Source organism: Tenrec ecaudatus, chromosome 5 (genome assembly GCF_050624435.1).
Source record: "Tenrec ecaudatus isolate mTenEca1 chromosome 5, mTenEca1.hap1, whole genome shotgun sequence".
In the NCBI taxonomy this organism is placed as follows: domain Eukaryota; kingdom Metazoa; phylum Chordata; class Mammalia; order Afrosoricida; family Tenrecidae; genus Tenrec; species Tenrec ecaudatus.
The window spans coordinates 65,687,808-65,712,387 of NC_134534.1; the positions used below are offsets into that span (position 1 = coordinate 65,687,808).

General features: G+C 48.7%; 1 protein-coding gene and 3 pseudogenes across 1 annotated transcript in view; 1 reads left to right on the forward strand and 3 right to left on the reverse strand.

Moving 5' to 3' along the window:
- Positions 1–1,020: 1,020 nt before the first annotated feature.
- The window catches only part of SBSPON (somatomedin B and thrombospondin type 1 domain containing), a 38,787-nt gene continuing 15,227 nt past the window's right edge, over positions 1,021–24,580 (forward strand). The window contains exons 1-2 of the mRNA XM_075550650.1: positions 1,021–1,240; positions 22,016–22,210. Of these exons, the coding sequence (XP_075406765.1) occupies positions 1,027–1,240; positions 22,016–22,210 (409 nt within the window). The 5' untranslated portion in view covers positions 1,021–1,026. The remainder of the gene's footprint in view (positions 1,241–22,015; positions 22,211–24,580) is intronic.
- On the reverse strand, positions 11,196–11,267 carry LOC142449564 (U7 small nuclear RNA; annotated as a pseudogene).
- Positions 13,599–14,308, reverse strand: LOC142448764 (elongation factor 1-beta-like; annotated as a pseudogene).
- Positions 14,882–15,305, reverse strand: LOC142448765 (profilin-1 pseudogene; annotated as a pseudogene).

The window sequence follows — 24,580 nt, forward strand, 5'->3', positions numbered from 1 at the left end:
AACTCACCGCCCCTGAATGAATGCCTCCCCACAGGGACCCTGTAGGGCAGGGTAGATCTGACTCGGTGAGTTTCTGAGACTGATTCTTTAGCAGTCTAGAAAGTATCCTCTTCCTCCTGTGGAGTGCCTTGTGGTTTCGAACTGCTGACCTTGAAAGTAAATGTTCTTTCTTTTTGTTTGGTTGTTTGTGTTTTGCAAATGTTATTTCTAAAACATCAGTTAGGCATTGGTTTTAACAGAAAGCAAAGAGCACCGTGTACATTTTAGTGACCCTTTCCTTCGCATTCAACCGCCTATTTAGCAAAGCAAAGCAGTATTTCCCTGAGCGGGAAAATCCCATTTTAAAAGGCGGCAGTTCTGGAGCTCACTCCTCTCCGCGAGGGCTCGGGGTCAGAGAGCTGATATGTGGAGAACCACCCTGGGTGGGTTCTCTGGGGCGAGTCAGGGCAAGCTTCAAGCGTCCGGTTCACGCCAAGGCCCCGCCCCTCCCCACATTTCAGCGTAGAAGTTCCATCCGCTTTCAAGGTCTGCAGTTCGAAATCACCAGCCGCTTCTCGGGAGAAAAACGAGGCTTCCTGGCCATATACCTTTTGGGGGCATGGCCAGCGCTGTCATCTCCTAGCTTGGCACGTGAAAAATGCCCTCGAGCTAACCTTCCCCCAGCCGGTGGGCGCCGTGGCCAGGCGCTGTCGCGGGGACCCAGCGCACCTGCTTTGTCCTCTCCCGGGGCGTTGCCCGCAGGGTGGCAGCCGGCAAGGGACTAGTGCCCGGAGGGCTGCCGGGTGCCAGGCGCGTCCGTGAGGAGGCCGTGCGTCCGGGGAGGGCCCCCCTCGCCGCCTCCACCCGGGGAGCCGCACCTACCACTCGGCGCCTGACGGGCGCGCCGCCAGGGCTCGGGAGGGGGCAGGCAGGCGGGGGCCGGAGGGCCGGGCTGAGCCTCGACCCCTCGGGCAGCTCCGGGCCGCTGCGATCTCAGCAGCCGAGCACTTTCCCGGGGGCCGTCGCGGGCGCGGGGGAGCGCTGGCCATGCGCGCCCTGTGGCTGACGCTGTGCGCGCTGGCGCGGCTGTGGCCCGAGACCCGGGCCGGCTGCACCGAGGCCGGCCGCTGCTGTCCCGGGAGGGACCCCGCCTGCTTCGCCCGCGGCTGGAGGCTGGACAGGGTCTACGGGACGTGCTTCTGCGACCAAGCCTGCCGTCTCACCGGGGACTGCTGCTTCGACTACGCCAGGGCGTGCCCAGGTGGGTGGCCGGGCCCAGGGCGGGGGTTGGGGGGGCTCAGGCCCTTCGCCTTCAGCCCAGCGGCACAGGGCCCCGCGCCCAGGTCCACCACAGTCCTCTCCATCCAGGGTTCTTCCAGGCCCAGCCGTGCCACAGGTCTTGCCATGGAAAAGCACCCCAGACCCTTCATCTGAAGGCTCTGCAGCCTCTTATCCAGGAGTCCCCAGCGCCCCCACTATCCAAGCACTCCCCAAGCCCTTTCCTGACAGTCCGGCAGACCCTCAGTTACTGAGATGGACTCCATATTCTCCTTCCAGACACTCCCAAGCTTCTGCTATGTGGGGTCTCCCAGCCCTCTTCATTCTGGCTACTGCTCCGAAGCACCCCTCCCCAAGGAAGGCATCTGTCCTTGTGGATGCGTTCTCTGATGGGATTGAAGAACACCGGCCTGGAAGACCACCCCCTGCCCAGGGGGATGGCACTGACAATCTAGGGACACCCTCCCCACCCCCCACCCCCCACCCCGCCCGGGGCCAGACACCACCAGTTTTGATGACATTAATCCTTGTGGGCCCTGCTCGTGGGTTGATGAGGGAAGGGTAAGCCTACTTGGTGTCTAGGGCTTGCTCTGGGAGGCCTCCAGGGACCAAGTTCTTTGAAGTGTGCAGTTGTCCTGGACTTTGCACCCCGGTATAGAGCAGAGCCCCTCGTCATATTACGTGTTTGATATGTTTACTGAATTCAATTTTATCTGTAAGGCACGAGTAGGATTTTTATCTCAGGCTTCCTACTACATTTTTATCGTTTTTCTTTCCCAAACTCAAACCCATTGCTAGGCAGTCACTTCCAAAGCAGAGCCAGCTGATGTTGTTGCTAGGTGCTGGCCAGTCAGTGCTGACGCACAGCGACCCTGGGGCCAAGCGCGAGAAGCACTGCCCAGTCCTGTCCAATCCACACCATCATTCCTGTGCTTCAGCCCATTGGTGCGGCCACGTGTCCCTTTTTCACTGAATCTCAATTTTACCAAGATGCCCTCCTCCACGGGAGCGGTCCCTCTTGATGACAAGTCTAAAATACAGGAGTCTCGCCATCTTCTCTTCTAGAGACTATTCTGGCTGTACTTCTTCTAAGACAGATTTGCTCCTTCTTTAGGCAGAGCATGGTATATTAATTTTCTCCTTTATCACCACAATTCAAGGACAACAGTTTTTTGGCCTTCCTTGTCCATCGTCTGGCTTTTGAGCGCATATTAGGGGATTGAAAATTCCCTGGCTTGGGCCAGGTGCACCTTAGCCTTCAAAGTAACATCTTTGATTTTTAACACTTCAGAGAGATCTTCAGCCACAGATTTGCCCAGTTCAATGCGTCATTGGATTTCCTTACTGCTGCCTCCTTGGACATTACCTTGACAACTTCATTCTTTCCTCCATTGCTTGTGATAGAACTTATTGGCCCAGCCATGAGGATGATTGTTTGCTTTATGGTGATGTGTAATCCATATGTTTTTCATCTTTAAACCTAGTTTAACCCTTAGCAAGGGCAAGAACCTGGCAGTTTAACCATCTGTAAACAATGATTAACCATAGTTCAGTCTCATGGTTCTTTGCCCCTAAGAAGGGTTCAGTAAATGTTTGCTGCATTAAATTGAAAAGTAAAGGAAGAAACGATGTGTCTAATCCTGAAGGGGAAGGTGAATCTGTGAGAAAGCAGCTCTAGAAATAAAAGTGGCCCACTCACTCATTCAGTTCCTCACTCACTGCCATCCAGTTGTTGCCGACGCAGAGTGACCCTGCAGGACCGGGAGAACTGTCCCTGTGAGTTTCTCTTTACGAGTAACACTTCATAAGAGTGGAAAGTCCACTTTTGCGAGGGAGCAGCTGGTGGCTTCAAACTGCCGACCTTGCGGCCTTAAAAGAAGCCTTGCTCCCTGTTAATCACATCATCCTCAAAGTCACACAAATGTCAGGGCCTGATCTCAAGGATCCCAGCCTATTGTCAGATTCTCAGCATCTTCCTGGAAATGTTCTCACAGGCCATTTCTTTAGCTGGGAACCTGATGCCCAGTAAAGAGTAATTCCTCTCTGCCTCCCGGGGGGCCTTGGGAATCACAAGATTGAAAGGGCACAGTTGAAAAACATCAGGATTCTCCCCCTCTTGGCCCAAAGCTAGTGATTTGCCTATGAATGTTGATAATATTTTTGATAAACTTCTATCCATATCCTGCTGCAACATCACGGCATTTTATTACTTGCTTTATTTTCCTATGGCTTACGTGACAAAATGCCCTAGTTGGGTGGCTTATAAGAGTAGAAATATATTGTTTCAGTTCTGCAAGCTTATAGTCTGAAATTGGGGCACTGACAGGGCCATGCTCCCTCTGATGGTCTCTCTTTGTCCTTTCTCTTTCGTAAGACCACCACACCAATTGGACTGGGACCCTCCCTATTCTAGTATGACCTCCGACGCACTAGCCATGTCTTCAAAGGCCCTATTTCCAAACCAGGCGAAGCTCACGGGCACCAGAGGACACGATTTTGACATGCATTCTTCAGGAGACACAATCTAACCTATAGCTCAACTAACCGGAGAGAGGAAGTATCGACTGCTTAGGAACTGCAGCAACCTGGAGTCCAGGGTCCTCAGCCCCTCCTCCCAGCTTCCTCAGTTCCTGCTTGGCTCAGTAACCTCATAACTACCCACAGTCCCTTTCCCTGGGGCAGAATCACTCTCTCTACGGGGGCTTTGCTTACATTTTAAAGATAACATCAAAAGTCATTTAGGCCAGGTCGGATGATTAAGACACAATCCGTTCACTCTAGGAGTTCAGAAACTGCCAGGCACACACTTACATGCAAACCCACTCGCTTCTTCTCTAATGACAGGCAAGGGGAGAAAAATTAAAAAGGAAACCTTCCCAGAGAAAGTCACCGCCTAGCCTCGTTCTGGGGAATGAATAAGAGGCCTCCAGATGGCATTTCCTCACAATGTGAAACATGAAATTATCATGTGATCCAACAATTCCACTACTCCTAGATACATACCCCAGAGGCTTAAACAGCAGAAGCTCAGAGACTTGGACACTGGCCTTCACTGCAGAGTCCGTAACCATGACCAAAAGGTAGAAATAATCTCGGTCTCTGGTCTCTACCAGCAGATCAGCAGAGGCGACACTGCAGCACAGGTGGGTACTTTAACAAGTGTGTGGACAATAGACTGAAGAGATAATGGAATGTTTCGAGGACATTTTTGAAGCTTTCTTATATACATAGTTATTCAGCTTTAGTGAGAAATCAACAGTCCCTGGGTATTGTAGGCAGTTCACTTGCTAGGCTGCTAAAAGTTTGGAAGTTCAAGTCCACCCGAGATCGAGTGGAAGAAAAGTCTGGTGATGCACTTAGGAAAAATCATCTGTTGAAAATGCTATGGAGCCTAGGTCTGCTGGAACTCACATGGGATGGCCGTGAGTCAGATGGATGTGACAGCAATGAGCCCTGGTACTTACTAACGGGAAATGACGTCCCGATGCGTGCTGCAACATGGATGGACCTGGTAACGTGATGAATGAATGGAATCAGATGCCAAAGGACACATATCAGATAATCCCACTTAAATGAAGTGTTCTGAATAGACAAATGCATAGAGACCAGAGTAGCCTAGATATATGTAACCATTGGCTGGGAGAAGAGAGGAATGGGGAATCATGACTTAAAGGGTACTGAGTTTCTTTTTGGGGTGATGGAAAAGTTTGAACCTAGACAGTGGTCTGGTTACACAATATTGTGAATATAATTAGTGTCGACAAGTAGCACATTTAAAAATGATAAAAATGACAATTTTATGTTACAATCATTTACCACAACACAGTTTTTAACTTCAAGCTTCAGCATCTCAAGGAGGAGAGAGGGATGCTAGGAGGGAGTCTATCACCCATTGTGGAGCACGTACCTAGGCGTCCAGCCTCTCCGCACTAGACTCTGCTCACTCCTGAGGCTCACGGGTGACCAAGTTGGATCGCTGGAGATGGAGAGACTCAGGGCACCCGAGAGGGACGGGGCAACCATTTGACAAAGGTCATCAGAGAAATGTGCCTTTTGCTTTCTAGCGGGAGCCAGAGCTAACAGTGCCCACCCTCTCCGGGTCTTTATTTGATCAAAACCTTTGGTAAGGTCTGGAAGGCCTTTCCTTTGGGCTGGGGGATTTCTCAGGTGGGTCAGAGAAGTGATGAGGGGGCTTGGCCATCTAGTGAAGAACTGGAAAAGAAACCACAGCGGCCACATGCCTGAGAGAAGAACTGCGCTAGTGGCGGCCAAAGCGCCATCGCCAGAAGGAAGTGGTGGTGGTGGTAATTGTTCAGATGACCACATTCAGGAGCCACTCCCCGGGGTCAGCAGAGGACCTGGCATGCCAACAGGGCATCAGGTTGCCAGGGTCGAAAGGCTCCCCGTGCTAGATTTTCAGCACCTCAGGCTTTCTGGGAAAAGGAGGAAGACAGTGGAAATCATTGGCCACGGGCCCACTCGGCAAGCCTGCACCTGTGCGTGCCGTCAGAGTGGGGGGTGAGGACAAGGGCACGGCCTAGCTGAGGTGCCCAGCCTCTTCCGCCCTCCACACACGTTACGACTTTTGGCTCAAGAGGAGATACCACAGCCTGCATCTGAGAGTCAAGTTTCTTGGGCTCCGAGCTAACTGGTTGGCGAGAAGCTCCTGGGACACAGCCTTCCCTCAACTCACAAAGTCTGCTTCCCTCCCCAATATTTATTCATTGGCATTTTTCTTTACAGAAATGGCGCATATGCCTCAGTGTTGCCCCTGAAGTCAGTCTGTCCTGACTCTGCCTTATGACTTCGGAGAATTTAACATTCAATTAGCCTCTTGAAGCCTAGGACGTCCCATTTCTGGAAGGGGGTTGATGAAAACACCACACAGACTGTTGAGGAGATACACTGAGGGAATGCCTGAAAAGGTCATTGCATGCCACCTACCATGTGGCAGCAGGCCTTTAGCAGGAAGCATACTATCATTGTGGACATTGGTGAATACTTTATATCTCTTTAATTAAATATTAACACAATAATTTTACAGCAGCACGGTGGTAGTTACACAATCTCATGTCAACTTGAGGATATTAAGAGTGAAGGAGTGGAGTCTAGCCTGTCAATCAGGTCACAGACTGATGATGCCTCCTCATGAGGGTTCTGGGAACTTCCTCTTTTTCCCCCTGGAGGAGGGCCACATTCTCTTTCACATTCCTGTTGACAAGCCACTTGGAGCCAGGCTGATGGCAGCCAGAGCCCTGGAGCTGGAGGAGCCATGTGGAGACTCACACCAGTATTGAGATGCTTCCATTGACACTGGATCCACAAGACTCACCACTCACTGGCCTGTGGTCTTCTTGCATTTGGTATCATTGCATGTGCTGCATGAGTCTAAAGAGGAATTATAGACGAGTATCAGACATTTGGGCTAATATTTGACTTATGGACTTGATCTGGACTGGGCTAGGCTGTTTCCTCAATATACAATTGCTCTTTGATATAAAGCTCTCTCTTACACACATACACACAAAGTCAACCCGGACTAACACAAACACATTTAAGTGTTTTGTTCTAGTAGACATTAAGTCATTGACCTTTTATATAACTTCTAATATGTGCCAGGTAGAAGGCCTGGTGATTTACTTCATAAAAATCAGCCACTGAAAACTCAATGGAATTCTATTCGATGCTCATGGGCTCACCATGAATTGCAATCGATTGATTCGGTGTCCACCAGTCTGAAGAGCCCAGCACGTTTGCACTTGATCTCATTTAATTCTCACATTTCTGTGAGAAAGGTACATAGGGTCCGCAATCCTTTATCTACAATCCCTCAATCCAGAAATGAACAAAAACATTTTCTGAGCTCATTGGGACTAAACTCACCTAAGCGAAACTGTTAAGTGCTGTCCAGTCGGTTCCAACTCACGGTGACCCTACGTGCAATAGGACAAAACACTGTCCGGTCCTGCGCCACCTTCACAATCGTCATTCTGTTCCAGCGCGTTGTTGTAGCCATGATTTCAATACCTCTTGCCAAGATATTCCTCTTACTTTTTGCTGCCCTTCTGCTTTACCAAGCATGCTGTCCTTTTCCAGGGACCAGTCTCTCTTGGTAACATGTCCAGCTACATGAGAAGTCTTGCCATCCTTGCTTCTAACAAGCATTCTGGCTGGACTTCTCCCAAGATAGATTGGGTTGTTCTTTTGGCGGCCCATGGTGTTTTTAATATTCTTCACCAGCACCATAATTCAAATGTATCGATTCTTCTTTGGTCATCCTTATTCAGTATCCATCTTCACATGTATATCAGGTAGTTGAAAATACCCTGGCTTGGGTCAGGCGTACCTTAGTCCTTGCTTTTCAACACTTTAAAGAGGTCTTGTGCAGCAAATTGATCCAATGCAGTGCGTCGTCTGATTGCTTGACTGCTGCTTCCATGAGCATGGACTGTGGATCGAGGCAAGACAAAATCCTTGACTTCAGTCTTCTCTCCCTTTATCGTGGTGCTATCTATTGATTCAGTTGTGAGGATCTGGGTCTTCTTTATGCTGAGTTGTAATCCACATAGAAGGCTGCAATCTTTGATCCTCATCAACAAGTGCCTCAAGTTCTCCTCACTTTCATCTGCATATCATCCAGGTTGTTAATAAGCCTCCCTTCAATACCATTGCTGTGCTTTTCCTGATACAACTCACCTTCTCTGATGATCTGCTCAGCGTACAGATTGAGTATGGTCAGAGGATCCAACCCTGACGCACACCGTTCCTGATCTTAACCCAGCGGCATTCCTGTGTTCTGTTTGCACAGTTAATTCTTGGTCCTTGTACAGCTACATTAGTAAGAGGTTATTGTCATCTCTGCTTATCTCATTTAGTGTGAGTATATTTTACTTAAAAAGCACTAAAGAGTTTTTCAAGACCCTGCTCCAGACCCTGCTGGAGGAGGGGATTCTGGCACCAGTAATGTATATTGGGCATTCCCCCTTTGTGAAATCTGAGCAGTTTTCAGTTCTGACACTCATCTTGCCCTAAAGGTTTAGGAGGCCTTGTTGACATATGTTAGTATTTTAAAGATAGAGAAACAGTTCTACTTTTCGCCAAACCCACATGGGGTTGTCATGGGTTGGAACCAACTACTCTAACAGTAGTCGCTGTCATGTGCCACTTAACAAGGTTTGCCAAAATAGAATTGGTTGACATGATATATCTTTTGCTGTGCATATTTTCACAATAAAATAAAATTTCAGCATTCAACCCAGCAGATGTTATCTGTAACATCCAAAGACACTCCCATTGGGGTGTATCCACATTTCCCATTTAAAATAATAGTTTCTTTTCCTTGGCTACAAAATATGGGGTGATGCAAAAGCTTTGGAAAATTCTACAAAGACACAGAGAAGAAAACACATCACCTAGAAACCTGCCCAGAAATGCGCACTGTTATGTGGCGGAAACCAGCCCCTCACAACTATGTCACGGGTCCGATAAGTGCAATTGTACGGTTAAAAAATATATAAAGCTTTTAGTAAAGTCATAGAGAATAATAGATGGGGCAGAGAGTAAAATGAAGGAGCCAGACACTTTTCCTGGTAGCATGCTCACCACCTGGACGGCCATGATCTCACCATCCAGGTCCATGCACAACACAGGCAGAGAGGGCAGGAGAGAGCTTTCATGAGGTTTTATTTCTAACCAAAGCTTATATCTTTAGGGGCATTCAAGCCCCCTGATCACAGATAACGACCTACATCACAGGAAGGGGTTGTAACGTAGGCAATGCAAGCAATAGGAAGGGGATAACCTAGGGGTGCACATGCAATAGGGAAGGGAGGGAATGGGGGTGTGAGATCTCTAGGGATAGATATACATACCTTGGTCCTCGGCTCCGCGTGAGAAAGGATTCACGCCGGGGCCTGGTTCGGGATCCAAGTGAGTTTTATGAGCGTTAGAAGCAGTCTCAGGTTTTCACAGGCACCCACAGGGCTCCTCCCGAACGTGCAGCCTGCCTGGAAGCTGCTCGCAGAGTCACGCAAAAGTCCTCGGCAATTCTCTTGGTCTACTCCGGGCTCCTGCCTTTTCAAGGATTCCGCGGGGAGGCATGGGAGACGACCCCTGGTTGACCCTGTTGGCTGAACTGAATTCACCTGGCCTAGGTGGGCCAATCTAGGTGCAACAGCCAGCCATGCGTTCCCGGCTGCAAACCTGAACCTCTGAGCATGTGCAGTGTGCCACTCCTTTGTTTCCGTAGCTCAGACCAATGAGCATGCATAAATGGACGTCCCAGCCCTGCACTAGCCTACCTACAGGGGTACATATGTGGTAAGATAGGAAGACCCCAGACTAAGTATAGTAGTGTTAGTCATCCTTGAGTGGTCCTGACCTTGCCTTCGGGCTCTCGTTCAAGGTAACAATCACGATCCTTGTTGGATGGGAGTGGCCCTACTTAGGGTGAGTCAGACTACAGTCTGGTTGCTCTAGATGACTGATAACCATTAGGAAGAATAGCCTTGGACTTACTTTCATTGGCCTCCTAGTGTACAGTCATTTACCATGTGTAGCGAGCAGCGTCTTGGGTTTGGCTTATATTTGGGGGAGACAACTTGGGAGAAAGCTTTCTGTATCCCACATTCTTAGCCTTTTGATTTCTACTTTTTTTTTCTTTTTCTGGGCTTAGGTAATGTATAAAATTCTATATTTCTAAAGAGGGAACCCATGGCATTGTCTTGCTATCATTTTATGAAATTATCCAATTAATAGCTCAAAAACAAACAAGCATAGGAACAACCAACCCACTATGGGCCAGAAAACATGATTTCTGTAAGAGGAAAAGGAAAAGAAAAAACAACACTTGACCATTTTATCAGTGTTTTTTTTCCTAAACACAGGGACCTGGCCAATGTATTCTTGTCCTTTAATTTTGACAACATATTCTTATTGGAATTTCATAAAGGTTTTTGACAATATTACGCAGAAAAGGATAACATATAAAAAGAGAAATGGGCAGGTGACATTTAAAATTGTGTCACCATGAGATGTGTGTGTGTGTGTGTGTGTGTTTCTGGGAAGGGAGGATGACTTTTATTTTCCTTCCATGGAAAGTTAAGAAACAGAGCTATACCTAAGTCGGTATTCCTGCAAATAAAACTCAAAAAGAATGAATTTATTGCACATGGCTGTTTGAACTGAACACTGAGGGAGAATGTACTTGGTTGTGGGTGGCCTTGAACTCAGAGGTGGCCAAGAGCCAGGCAGGCAGGACTAGATCACAAAGGAGAATCTGGCTTGGGTCTCGGAGATTAACCAAGGAGACACTGCTGCTTGTTTATAGGGACAAGGCAATCTATTTAAGAAGAAAATCTCCAAACTATATGGAAACAATGAAAGGACTCTACAAGACGGTGGAAGAGGTAGTCTTCTGGGTCAGTTGCTCCACCAAACCAACAATTAAACTGGGAAAGCAATTGGGATCAATGGTTCGGGAAGCCTGGAACGTCATCACACACGTGTGAAAGCTTGAGAGGTGGGAGTGTCTTGTGCACAGAGGCTGCTGATCTTTCCTAAGCAAAGACAGGTGCAGACCAGTGACCTTGTGGGAAAGGCAGCAGCAGCAGCAGCAGCAGCCAGACTTCCTGGCTGGCGCCAAAGTGAGCAGTGGGGATCCTGTCCTCCACGAATTTGAAGCTGCACATTTGGTTGTCCTGGCTATATCCTGAAGGACCGGTGCACACCCTTGCCTTGGGTCTGCCCCTCTCAACAACAAGACTTCTCCCACACCATCTCTTAAGGATGGAAAGGACCGGTGTTGCTGCTGTTCAGCGTGTCAAGTTGTTTTGGATTCATAGTGACCCTATGGTACATGGAACTGCTTCACAGGGTTTTCTTGTCTGGACTCTTCTTATTTTAATTGTTAGATACCTGTTTTACTGGTGATGTAGAGAGGGGGTGGTTTCCAGAGGAAAAAAACAAAACAGAAAACCTGCTAGACAAATTCTAAAAGAGCTGTAACTTGGCTGTACTCTCAAAAAAGACTTTTTATTGTGAGTTGGGTAAAGGTTTAAGAGTGGATCATTTGTTTTATATCCAACAATTTAAACACATTTTGTTTTATTTCACTCATTGAAATCCCCTCAATGTAACATTACACATCCCTCGACCTTCCTTGTTTCCAAATGCCCTTCTTTTCTAACCATTCTGACTTAGTTCTTGGGTAAATGCTGCCTTTTAACATCTTAACTGGTTGATTACTCTATGGTGTGCATACCTCAGTAGTGTCTTGTTTTCCTTATAGAGAAATGCAATGTTTGGCCAAAAATTGAGCCACAGGGATTCAGTTCCAGAACTGACTTACGATTAAGAGCCATAGTCTTGGAGGATTCATCATGGTCTCCTCGTTTGTGACTTTGAGTTGAGGTCCATATTTTCTGACCCACTTCATCCAGGATCTTTGAATGTGATCCCTTTCAGAGCATGTCAGCTGCATGCTGGAAAGCATCTAGTTCTTTTTTAAATGGTGAAATCTGTGTCAGGTCATGGAGTGACCATGGAGATTATGGAACAGAAATTTAGTGACCACACACAATTAAGAATTCACAATTAAAAAAAAGTCACTAAGCTAATGGACAAGTGCAGTTTCCATCAAGTAACAATATCAATGCTTAAGGAGTACACTAATCAGACTTCCAGGATGTCCAGTTTAGACTAAATTGTTATAAGTTTAAGATGTTGATTATAATCTCCAAGGTAATCCTAAAATAATAACTAAAAACCTAACAAAAGGAAAAAAGGTGATAAAAACAATACACTGTAGGAATTTCAACTGAAAATAATTAAAGTGGCAAAAATGTAACTGAGGGCCAGCAACGAAAAAAACATGTGATTGTGGTAGTTATATAATGTTGTTAATTTGAAAGGATTAGGAGAGAAGGGGTGGAGTCTAGCCTGTCAATCATTGTATAGCCAATGAGGCCTCTGTGTGAGTATGGCTTTCTCCTGAGGATTCTGGTAGTTCGTGTAATTCCTCCATGGAGGCAGGAGACACTTTCTCCATGTTCGCTCCCTGGAGGTGCCCTACTGATAAGCCACATGGACCTACCGTGATGCACCTCTGGGAGCTTGAGAAGCCACATGGAGACCCCTGTCAGCATTGAGATGCTGACAACGCCACTGGATCCACAAGTCTCCCTACCCACTGGCCTGTGACCTTCTTGCACTTGGCATTATTGCATGTGTTTTGTGAGTCTGAAGAGGACCTTATAGATTGGTATTGGACAAATGGCTTAATATCAGACTTATGCACTTGATCTGGACTGGGCTGGGATGTTTTCTCAATATTCAATTGCTCTTGAATATAAACCTTCTCATACACACGAGTGTCTCTCTGGATTTGTTTCTCCAGTTTACCAAGACCAACACAGTGACATACAGAAACTAAATAGGCAGATGACAGAAATAACTCCTTCTTCCCAGCAATCACTTTAAATGTTAATGGATTAAAGTGTCCTATTAAAATGCAGAACTTGGCAGATGGTTTATAAAACATGACCTATTGATGCATTGCTACAGTCAACTATCTTTATATACAAAGCCATAACGAGGCTGACAGGAAAAGAATCCTCTCTGCCATCAAGTACATTATGATTCACAGTGACTCTATGAGACAGGATAAAACTGCCCTGGTGGATTTCCAAGACTCTGTAGGAATAGAAAGCCTCCTCTTTCTCCTCAAAGGCAGGTGATGGTTTCTAATTGCTGACCTTGTGGTTTACAGCCCAACAAGTAACCCGCTATGCCACTAGGGCTCCTAAGTCAAGGAATGGAATAAGATATTCACTGCAAATAGGAACCAAAAGTGAGCTAGGGTGGGTATATTACTATCCAGCAAAATAGACAAAAACTGTTACAAGAGACAGAGGGCATTATCCCAACAAGAAGATATAACAATTAAAATACACACACAGAGCTATCAATATTGAGAGCCTCCAAACAAGTCTACATATGCTGTCATTTTCAATAGTCCGCATTCAATAATGGATCTAACAACCAATATGCAAAGAGGGAACACTATAAGAGAGTTAAACACATGTGCATAACACTCCATCCAACAATATTAGGACATATATTTTTCTTAAGTCTATATGGAACATTTTCCAAAATAGATCACATTTTAGGCCACAAAATAAGTTAATAAATAAAAAATTTCTCCTGTCTTTCTCTTTCTGAAGCCTCCTGTAGTACTTTGGTTTTTAATTAATTATGCGAACAGATGTGAGTCTGTTTCACTGTAGAAGATCACTAGGGAAGGAGAGGAAAGGGAGTTTACCTAATGTCATTTTTTGGTCCTTTAGTCATTTATTTAAGTGCAACCATCCAGGAGGGAGTTTAGATCTTGTTGAAAGCAGCCACGTCCATGGACTGCACATAGTCTTCAAAAGCAGTTATCTGTTCTTCCAGCATATCTGTACCAACTTTGTCCTCTTCAACTACACACTGTATTTGGAGTTTTTTAATTCCATACCCCACCAGAACGAGCTTGGATGAGCCCCAGACCAAGCCGTCTGCTTGAATGCTTCTGACGCACTCTTCCAATTTCGCCATATCGGTCTCATCGTCCCACGGCTTCACATCGAGTAAGATGGAGGACTTGGCAACAAGTGCAGGCTTCTTGGCTCTCTGTGACTCACACTGTGCAGGGCGGTCTTCTCTTAGCCTCCTTGCGTCCTCACTTGCCTCCTCCTCAGATCCAAAGAGATCGATGTCGTCATCATCCTTGCTGTCTGCAGCGCCACTTCCTGTGGTGTCTCCACATCAGCAGGGCCGCACTTGCCCACAGCTTTCTTGACTCCTGGCAAACTGGCCTTTTCCTTTTCGTACGACTTGATGTGATTATACCAACGTAGGGCATGATACAAGTCAGCGGTGGAGGGCCGGAGATTGCTTCAAACACTGCCGCATCTGCTTGCGATGGCACATACCCCTCGATGTAGCTCTTGCCGGCCAGGTAGGCATTGAGCACCTGAAGGCCGGCAGGGCTCTTCAAGTCTCCAAAACCCATGGCGCCAGCTGGACCAGGTGGGCGGCAGCAAAGCAAAAGTGGGTCGCAGACGGAAGGGCTACCTAATGCCATTTTACTCATTCACCCAACCAACATTTATTGGTCACCCACCATGTGTCAAGAACTACAAACTATCATAGTCCCTATGGGTGACACTCATAAACAAAACAGTAAATAAACTCACTACCCTCAAGTCAATACTGACTGATAGTGATCCTATAGGACAGGGTAGAATTTTTCCCCTTTGAGTTTCTGAGGCGATATATCTTATGGAATAGATAGCCTCAGCATTTCCCCTCTCTCTCTCTCTCTCTCTCTCTTTTTTAGTAGAATCTTTTTTTTTTTAATTCAGAAAAAAAAAACCCACAAAAAACAAAGTTTTCCAACCACACACAGGAGGAGGGATGGGTAGGGGGAGGTGCCTGTCCATCCAGCCCCAACCCCCACCCCATATGGTTTTGGCAGCAATAAGGAGTATGGGGTAATGGCCCCCAAAATAAAAATGGGTGTGTAGGGCGGGCGGGGGGATTGCAAAAACAGTAGGAAGTGGTGGGGGCGAAGGGGCAGACGAGGTCAGTACTGGGAACGCCACAGGTGGGAAGCCATTTCATAACATTTCTTGTTGATCAAAGCACCGTGGACCCCTTCTTTGGCCATCAGCAGGACTCGCGTCTTGGCAGCCATGGCGACGGTGAGGTTGAAGGTGGGGCTCCGCCAGCCCTCTTGGTGCAAAGATCCGTGGTGTATTCCCCGTCCAGCAGCAGTGAGCCCCGGTCACAGAACACTTCTGGCCCCCAAGTGTCAGCCCATTCACGAAAAAGCTTGACCAGTCTTTGCCAACAAGAACTCCAACCTCGGTTGGCGTGATGTTGGCGAAGGTTTTCCCGGGGACAGCGCCCAGACAGGGAGAGGGCGAGTCCTTACAGCCCACGATGGCCGCGTCCAGACAGGTCCTGTCCGCCATGAGGTTGTCGATGTAGGCGCTCCACCCGGCCATGGCGTTGCTACTGGGGCAGCTTCCCGGTGCTTCTGTGGGGGCACGGGCTGAGCTTGCACACGCTGCTGTCAGGACCGCGGCTCTGCTAGCTGTCAGCGTTTCCTCTCAAAAATAAATAAGCTACAACAAACTATGGAGGGGCGAGAAAGCTCCCGGCCACTGACCACAATGACAGTAGAAGGCAAGGAGCACTGAGCTCTGAGAGGAAGTAACTGAGTGGAGCAAGGGGCAAAGGACTGCTAGACCCCATAGTTACGCTGGCCATGGAATGGCCATCTGAAAAAAAACTGGCTCCAGTGGGAAGAGGTCCTCAGCAGAGGGACACATGCGCAAAGTTCTTAGGGGGTCAAGAGCTTGCTGTGTCCAAGGGTTAAAGAAGACAATGTCGATATCAGGGCGGTGGAAGGACAGGCAGCTCTGGTGGAAGTGGGGAGCAGCAGAGGCAGATCACACAGGACCTCTTAGGCCCCCACAGTGTTGGGGTTTTGTTCCTAATGCACTCATCAGTGGTACTACATCTTTCAAGGTCATGGTCTGTGGCTGTGATGGAATAGCCTTGTTCGCACACATTGTGCTATTCCATCATTCTGAAATAGATGACTTCCATCACCACCACCTCTACCACACCCGCTACCATTCTCCTGAGAGTTGTGGTAGGGTTCCCTGAGAATTACAAAGCTCTTGAGGAAGGGGGACTAGCTGGTAAACAGGAAGGGACTTGATTATTCCTTGAACTCTGGGTTTATTCCTTAGCCCACAGCCCCGTGAGCTAGAAGCCAGAAGTGCTTGCTAGACAGACAATAGGAACTTGGCTGTCTACTCACTGGAAGCGATTCTGAAAGGAAGAGACGGAGCCTTCTCTTGCCCAGGGGAAGCACCTGGAGCAGCGGGGCAGTGGTCCACACCACTGATAGCCTAACCGTGGCTGGGAGAAGCTGAGCGCCATGAAGGTGGGACTGGCTTTCATTAGACCATCGTTATCATTTGGTAAGCACAGAATAGCAGAGTTTGGGTACTCACGCACGTCGCCTGCTCCCTTACAGGGCAAAGGATTTCAGCTACAAGCACCATAACTCCGTCTGAAGCTCTTCTCTACCTAGCCGGGCAGGCTGGAATGCTTTGGTTGAAGACATGGGAGCAGCTCTCGAATACTGACAGTTCCCATGCTGCAAAGGAGCCCCAGTGGCATAGAGGGTTATGCGTTGGGTTGCAAGGCCAGCAGTTCAAACTCACAAGCATCTTCGTGGAACAAAGATGAGGCTTTTTACTCCCATAATGACTTACAGTCTTGAAACCCCACAGGAACAGTTCTATACGGTCCTATAGTGTCCCCATGAGTTAGAATCAACTCATTGGCAGTTTGGTTTGCATTTTGAGGGAGGGGCAACTCAAACGGGTTCCACAGTCCCCTCGCGCTCCTCAGTGGGATTGGTTCCATCACATACTCTTGATTGGCTTCCCTCACTCTGTCCCTGTTTTCCATTCCCTGTTGGTGCCAACAGGGATCACCTCTTAGATCGATTACCCAAAATCACATCTCAGAGTTTGCCTCTGGGAAAACCCCAGAGGAATATTACCCAAAGCCAACCCAGTTGCCTTGGAGTTGATTCTGATTCTGACTGCATGTTTCACAGTAGAACTGCTGCAGGGGGTTTTCAGTGATGGTGGCTGTTTGGAAGTTTATCACCAGGACTGTTTCCTTAGGCATCTCTAGGTGGGTTCAAACTTGCCACCTTTGGTGAGCAGCCAAGCACTTACCCATCTGCACCACCCAGACAGTGTGACTATAAGGTTGAGTTTAAACCAAAAAAAAGTAAAAAATATTTAAAAATATCATTTCGCATTTCCTGACTGCCATTCACTCTAGGCTTCATATCTTTAGGAGGTGTGTGTGTGTGTGTGTGTGTGTGTGTGTGATGTCATCAGATCCTTGTTACAAAGAAATTGGGAGGCTGTGACATGACTTGTCAATGAGATCATGCTGTTGACTTGATAGCAAACAGTTCACACGGCTCTATATTTCTCTCAAACTCACTGCCCTTGGGTCGATAACAGCCCACACAGACCCATAAAGACCCTACCAGACAGAGTAGAACTGCTCCTGTGGGTTTCTGAGGCGGTAAATCTTAATGGGATGGAGAGCAAATGCTTTGAGAATGATTGGGGCAGGGAATGTATGGATGTGATTTATACAATTGATGTATGTATATGTTTGGATTGTGATAAGAGTTGTATGAGTCCCTAATAAAATGTTAAAAAAAGAAAAGAGGAGAAAAAAAAGAAAATGATTAGGGCAAAGAATGTACAGATGTGCTTTATACAATTGATGTATGTATATGTATGGACAGTGATAAGAGCTGTATGAGCCCCTAATAAATTGTTTTAAAAAAAATCTTTATGGGAGTAGAAAGTCTCGCCTTTCTCCCTTGGAGCACTTGGTGGGGTTGAACTGCCAGCCTTGCAGTCAACAGTTCATTGTTTAATCCAGTAACTAGTGAAGCTGAAAAAATGACAAGTGAGGAAGTCAGATTGTAAGAAAGAATATTTGGATATGCTGCATACAGACTTAAATTAGATAGAGCAAAAAGAGTGTTAATGAGCTAATGGAATAGTTCAAAAGGAAATTTGTGTCCTGCGGCTGTAATATATGACGAGGTAATAAATCGGTCAGAAGTTGCCTGGACTTCCTGTAACCTCTATGACCAAAGACCTCTTGTGGTCTAAAATGAATTGCAATCTAAATCATCAAAAGTTCACAAGTGAGTCAAGAATAGAATCTTTTGTTCAGAGTAGGAACAAACACCTGATAAATCTCCCAGCTCAAAGATTTTGTGAAACACCTTTTTAGTCATAAAATTTCACAAACTTTCTTCCCTCCCTGTCCCATTTTACTTGCAGTTCAGTCATTGAAATGCTGTTATCCAGGGCTTGAGCTTTGAATGTCTTTGTGAAGATTTTAAAGTCATGGATTGGAAAAACAGAAAGTAGCTTTTAAAAAATAAAATAAATCTTCCCTCAAGAACCGCCTTCCCTTCTAGGAACAATGGCTCTGTCACTTGAGGGCTTTCATTATGGGACCAAACTAAACAGACAACAAGCAAACACTGGGTGTGACATCGCTATCCAGAGACACAGATGTTGAAGAAATACTGAGAACTCAATTTAGTTAGAAAACTAATCCCAAGGCCATCTTTGACCAGATGAAGAGAGTCTAACCCAAAGCCACGTCACTAAAGTGTGAATTAATGTCATGGCAAAATGTTACTTACAATGATGTACAAATGCTGATCTTTAAAAGAAGCGTATTTGAAAAACAAATCCATTGTTAAATATTGCTTGTTTTACTGACCAGGGAGGAGTCCCTAGATTGGTGGTGGTGGTGGCGGGGGTGACGGTGGTGGTGGTGGCGGGGGTGACAGTGGTGGTGGTGGTGGCGGGGGTGATGGTGGTGGTGGCGGGGGTGACGGTGGTGGTGGTGGTGGTGGTGGGGGGGTGACGGTGGTGGTGGTGGCGGCAGGGGTGACGGTGGTGGTGGCGGCGGTGGTGGGGGTGGCGGTGGTGGGGGTGACGGTGGTGGGGGTGACGGTGGTGGCCGGGGTGACGGTGGTGGTGGTGGTGGTGGCGGGGGTGACGGTGGTGGTGGTGGTGGTGGCAGCGGGGGTGACGGTGGTGGTGGTGGTGGTGGTGGTGGCAGCGGGGGTGACGGTGGTGGTGGCGGGGGTGACGGTGGTGGTGGCGGGGGTGACAGTGGTGGCGGTGGCGGGGGTGACGGTGGTGGTGGTGGTGGTGGTGGTGGGAAGGGGCGGCGGTGGCGGCGGCGGCGGCAGCGGTGGTGGGAGTGGGGGGTGGTTAGATGTCACAGAGTGGGCCTGACTCACTGTGACCTGACACACCACAAAACGAACACACTGTGGCAGCCTCACAACTGTCCTTCTGCGCGTGTCCATTGTTGCAGCCACTGTGTCAGCCCACCTTGCTGAGAGTCTTCCTCTCACTCACTGCCCCTCTGCATGACCAAGCACAATGTCCTGCAGGGCCTGGTCTCTCCTGACGGCATGGCCAACGTCCGTGGGAGGAAGTCTCGTCACCCTTGCCTCCAAGGAGCCCTCTGGCTCTACTTCTCTCAGACTGATTGCTTTCTTCTTTCCGAAGTCCGTGGAACGTTCAATATTCTTTGTCTTTTGTATCCTGGGTGGTACCAAAGGGGGATGTGTTCGGCGGCTAACCACCAGGGGAGGGGTTTGAGAAGGCCTGGCGTTGCCTGGAAAACGGTCTGGGTGACCTGTTCTGAAAACTCAGCCACTGAAAGGCTCTACTCTGACACGCACAGGGCTGGTCAAAAATCGGAATCAACTGGAGGGCAACTGGGTACCGGTAATGCAGCCAGGCAGAGCGAGCTGGATTCAGGCGCAGAGTCGTTGCAGGCAGAAGAGAGACTTCAAGAAAAAATACAGAGGACCTTCTCAACAGGTTCCCCAGCCAGGAGGGAGGATTGTGTGTGTGGTGTGCGTGTGTGTGCATGCGTGTTACTCTTTAAATGCTTGTAGTTCTACAGAACGGCTAGATCATGGAGTCATTAAAATAAAAGGGGGAGGGGTCAACAGGAGATGACAAGAACAAGAAATGACCTGTGACTGATTTTCCAGAGGTTATAGATACGTGGCGGATATTGGCAATGAACTCTGACGTGGCCTGTTCTTAGTTCTGTAGGTAATTGACATGGGATACCTGCAGGGTTTTAGATGATGGATGAAAGCATGCTTCAAAACAGTTATTACTTTTTGTGTGTGTGAATTACTGACAGATGTTTAAATTGTTTGCAACCCTTTCCACGTCCGGGGTAGTTATGAGCCGCCAAATGCCGCTTGTTCCCAAAGCCATGAACCCTAAACCGGAGCGTGCGGAGAGGCAAAGTGAGTTTTCAAATACAAGCTGTGGAGAGTGCAAATCAAGGCCTCGGGGAAGTCGGGGTGCTTTCTTGCCGAAACACTATAATTGGCAAAGATGAGGGCGACGGGGAAAGTGAGTCGCACTTTGTAAAAAGAAAACCCGAACGATTTGGGGCATCTACTCAGAGACTCGCTTTCTGCCACCTTCTTCTTCTCCTCCTTCTATCTTATCTCCATTCTCCAGGGCTGAAACGATTCCATTTAAAAAATGCATCCTAGTCTCATTAGGGTTTAAAGCCTCATTAGGGTTTGAAGCTGGAAAATTAAACACGAAACCACATTGATTTTACTGCCCTAGCCAGGAAATTGAGTTTTTGAATTCCATCTTTAGGTTTAGTCAGCAAACTTCACAATTACTGAGCCAGGCTTGACAAAGACAGCCATGCCCCGACTGGCTCCTGAGAGGCCAGCTGGGCTCAGATGCCTAGCTAACGTGCAGAGGAGCAAGAGCCATAGAAGGGGCTAGATGCTAGGGCCACTTTCCCACCCTGTCTCTGCCACATCATGCGTGACTCTGAGTCTCTTTACTTCTCTGTGCCCTGGAGGCTCATCTCTACAACCCACCTCTCAGGTTCAGCGTGTCTGTGAGCCACGGAATATTGGTAGAGACAACATAGGGCTGCAAGCCACAAAGCTACCTGTTCAAGGCCACCAAGCTCTCCGAAGGAGAAAGAGGAGGCTTTCTGCTTCTGTAAAGATTTATAATCCTACTCTGTCCTATTGACTCCATGCCAATGGGTTTGGTTTGCTAATGGTTAGGAGCCAGGAAGGAAGATAACTGAGCATCCAGAAGAAGCTCAAATTTGGAGGCTTCTTTGTGTTGCCCTAAGCCAACTCTCCTTAGGAAACACACTTGGTAACAAGATTTGACCTGGGAAGGTGGCCAGTGCCACTAGAATCACTGTCATTCAGTCCATTCTAGCTCACAGTGACCTTATAGGACAGAATGGAACTGCCCCTTTGGATTCCCAAGACTTTTTAATCTTCACCACCAGAGTTGTGACCGGAGTCGACAGCCATATTTGCCCCCCAAAGAGTGACTGATGAGTTTGAACCACTGACCTTGGGGTTAGCAGCCCCAAAAGCCCACTTCATCACCTTACAGGCTCCTTACAGTGCTCCTTAGGACCCTCAAGAGAGTAGCCTTAGCCCAGGGACAAAGCCCAGATGCCAGGATGGGACAGGAATGAAGGAAACATGGGAGCGGGAAACGCCTGGTACAATCAGTGTCAGGAAACAAAACATGCCCGCAGTGTTGCGTGGAAAACCAACTTGCTCCGGAAACTTTTACCGAAATCATGCTGAAAAGGTCTCTTTTGTTTGTTTGGTTTTTTCAATGACCTGGGTAGGTAATGGAATTATTGGTGCTTTTCAGACTTCCCTTTTTCCTTTACGTTTTCGGCAGCGAATGTGTGCTCTGTTCTAATACTAATAAACAGAGGCACGGGCAAGGCAGAATGAGGCTAACATCTGGAGAAAAACAAAAGCTAACTGGCCGTCCTTTGGCTCCTGGGACTATGTGCGGACGTGCCCTTGAAGGCCAGGATCTCACGACCCCGGTGGGACCCTGGCCCCTAACCACTTTCAGATCCCCTCCCTGCCTGGAGGAGAGGCGCCTGGTCAGCCAGCCATAAGCCTCCAGGGTGGCAGGAGCAGCCGGGCAGGGCAGGGCGGGCTGAGGCTTTGGTCCTCGGAATGTTTGTGGGGGTGGCCGCGCCTGCCCGGGGCTGCTGTGCTCAGGTCTCCCGTGCTGTTTTGCAGCTCGCCCGTGCCTCGTCGGGGAGTGGAGTCCCTGGAGCGGTTGTGCGGCCCAGTGCAGACCCGCGGCCCGCGTGCGGAGGCGCCCGGTGCAGCAGGAGCCGCAGAACGGCGGGGCCCCGTGCCCGCCGCTGGAGGAGCGAGCCGGCTGCCTGGAGTACTCCACGGCCCGGGGCCACGACTGCGGGCACGCCTTTGGTACTGCAGCTGCCCCCTCCCCTCGCTGTTCTCTCGGGTGCCTTTCCGCCCTGTCCCCCCCTAGGAGGCCACGGGGGTGGGGGGTGGGTGGAGGGAAAGTTCCAGGCGCTGCAGGGAGTGGGGTGGGCAAGGTCTGCCCAAAGGAGACAGGAAGCTGGGGAAACGCTGGCTGGGCTGTGTGCCTCCCTATTCCCGGCTGCGCCCCCCCTCCCCGCCATGGATCTCCCGAATGTGCACGGATGAGATAATGAGAGTGAGTGTATCGTGGTGCTAAGGGAACTCAGTCCATCGGTCTGTCAGTGCGGGACTTAGGGCCCTGATGTGGCGCACACGGTGGTTAAGGGTCCAGTCAGGCTCACTCTAAGGAGCCTTGCCACCCCACCCCCACCCTCACCCCAGGAGCTACTCCAGAGAACACCTAGAGGCCTGCTCGAACAGATATGAACAGATATTGCAGCCTAGAGAGCCCTGTGGCCCCAAGGGGTCACCCTGAGTTGACATTGACTCCAGAGCACCTAGCACCAAGGAGAGCTAGTTGATCTTCCACTGTAGTTCCTGTTAGGAGCCCTGGTGGCAGAGTGGCTGTGAGTGGAGCTGCTACCCCCAAGGTCAGCAGTTCGAAGCCACCAGCTGCCGAGGGAAGAGAAGGATGGGGCTTTCTACTCCCATAAAGAGTTACACCTGGGAAACTCACAGGGCGGTTCTACCCTGTCCCACAGGGGTGCTAGGAGGCCGCCTGGACTCGATGGCACTGAGTTTGCTGTTGGTGTTGGTCACGCTCATTAATTCCTGAGCTTGAGAGTTTGGGGCCCAAATGGCAGCCCTGTGGCAGGGGCCGGCGAGGTCTTCCGCTCTTGGCATTCCTTGGCTTGCAGACAGTTCCTCACATGGCCTCTTTTCCAGTGCGTGTCACTTTTCAAAGGACTCTGAAAGGATGAGGTTTAGGACCTGGTGCCTCAGGTTAGCCTCATTGGAATAACAAAGGAGACATCCTCATTTCCAAATGAGGGACCTACATAGGTGGGAGCAGGGGCTAGGATTCCAACACGTGTTTACCAGGGGAATGTTCATAACAGCTATGAAAATGAAGAGTCACTGCCAAGAAAGCCTGCTTTTTTGGGGGGGTGTGGGGGGAAGTGTGTGTGGAAGAGCTTATGCTGCGTGCTCATACCTCAGAAAGTTGGAGGTAGCTAATTACCCCAAAGGAGCCTGGGAGCATAGTAGTTACGTGGTGGGCTGCTACCCGTGAGGCCAGCAGTTCAAAACCACCGCCCAGCTCCATGAAAACTAGAGGAGACTGTCTACTCCCATAAAGAGTTAACAGTTTTGGAAACCCACAGGGGCAATCCTACTGTCCTCTGGGGTCTCTGTGAGTCAGAGAAACTTACAGCACAGACAAGCACTGATCAGTACTCAGAATTGACTTGATGGCAGTGAGTTTATAGCGGCTTACACAATCAAAGTCGTGTGCGTTGGAAGTTTGACACTGGTTTAAAATCAAGGCCTCAGCAGGGCTGTGTTCTCTTCCAGGGAGATAGAGGGGTCTAGGAGAGAATCACTTCCCTTACCTTGGTGGTGCTGTAGATTAGACACGGGCTTGCTAACAGCAATGTCATCGGTTCAAACCCAGCAGTCACTCCTGTGGAGAAAGGCAAGGCGTGTGGGCGCTCTCTAACCTCCAAACCAAACCTATGGCCATCAAGTCAATTCCAATTCTTAGCCACTGTACGTAGGGTTCTCGAGACTGTAAACCTTTATGAGAGCAGACAGTCTCAGCTTTCTCCTACTCCCTCCTCCATCTTCAAAACCTGCAACATTTCATCCCTCTGGTCAGAGTGCTCTCTGGTTGCTTTTTCAAAGGCCCCTCTGATTCCATTCTGGAGGCCTGGTGGTACTGTTGGGTAAAGCGCTAGACTTTTAACCGGAGGTCAGCAGTTCAAACCCACCACCCACTCCAAGAGAGAATGATGAGGCTTGGTCCTGTCTACATAATCCATCACGAATCTTCCTGTATTGTGGTCAGTTGAGTAGCAAGCTTTATTTAATCTCTGACCAGACGCCCCTTGACTATGTAAAGCAGGGGGAGTAGGACAGTCGCAGACACCATTGGAGGGTCATGGCTCTGGCTGCCACAGTATAGTAAACGGGGTTGTAGTTGAGGTCACTGGGGTTCACTGAAGGGCACTGGAACCTCCACCTGGATCTTTCAGTTCTTAAAAACAAAACAAAACAACCAATGAGGCTTCCCCCATGCCCCTTGACACCGCTTTGCTGCTAACCAGTCTCACTACCGCTAAAATTGCAATATGAAAGCAGAAAGCCCCACTGCCATACTGCCGTTGAGTGGATTCCAACTCATAGTGACCCTCC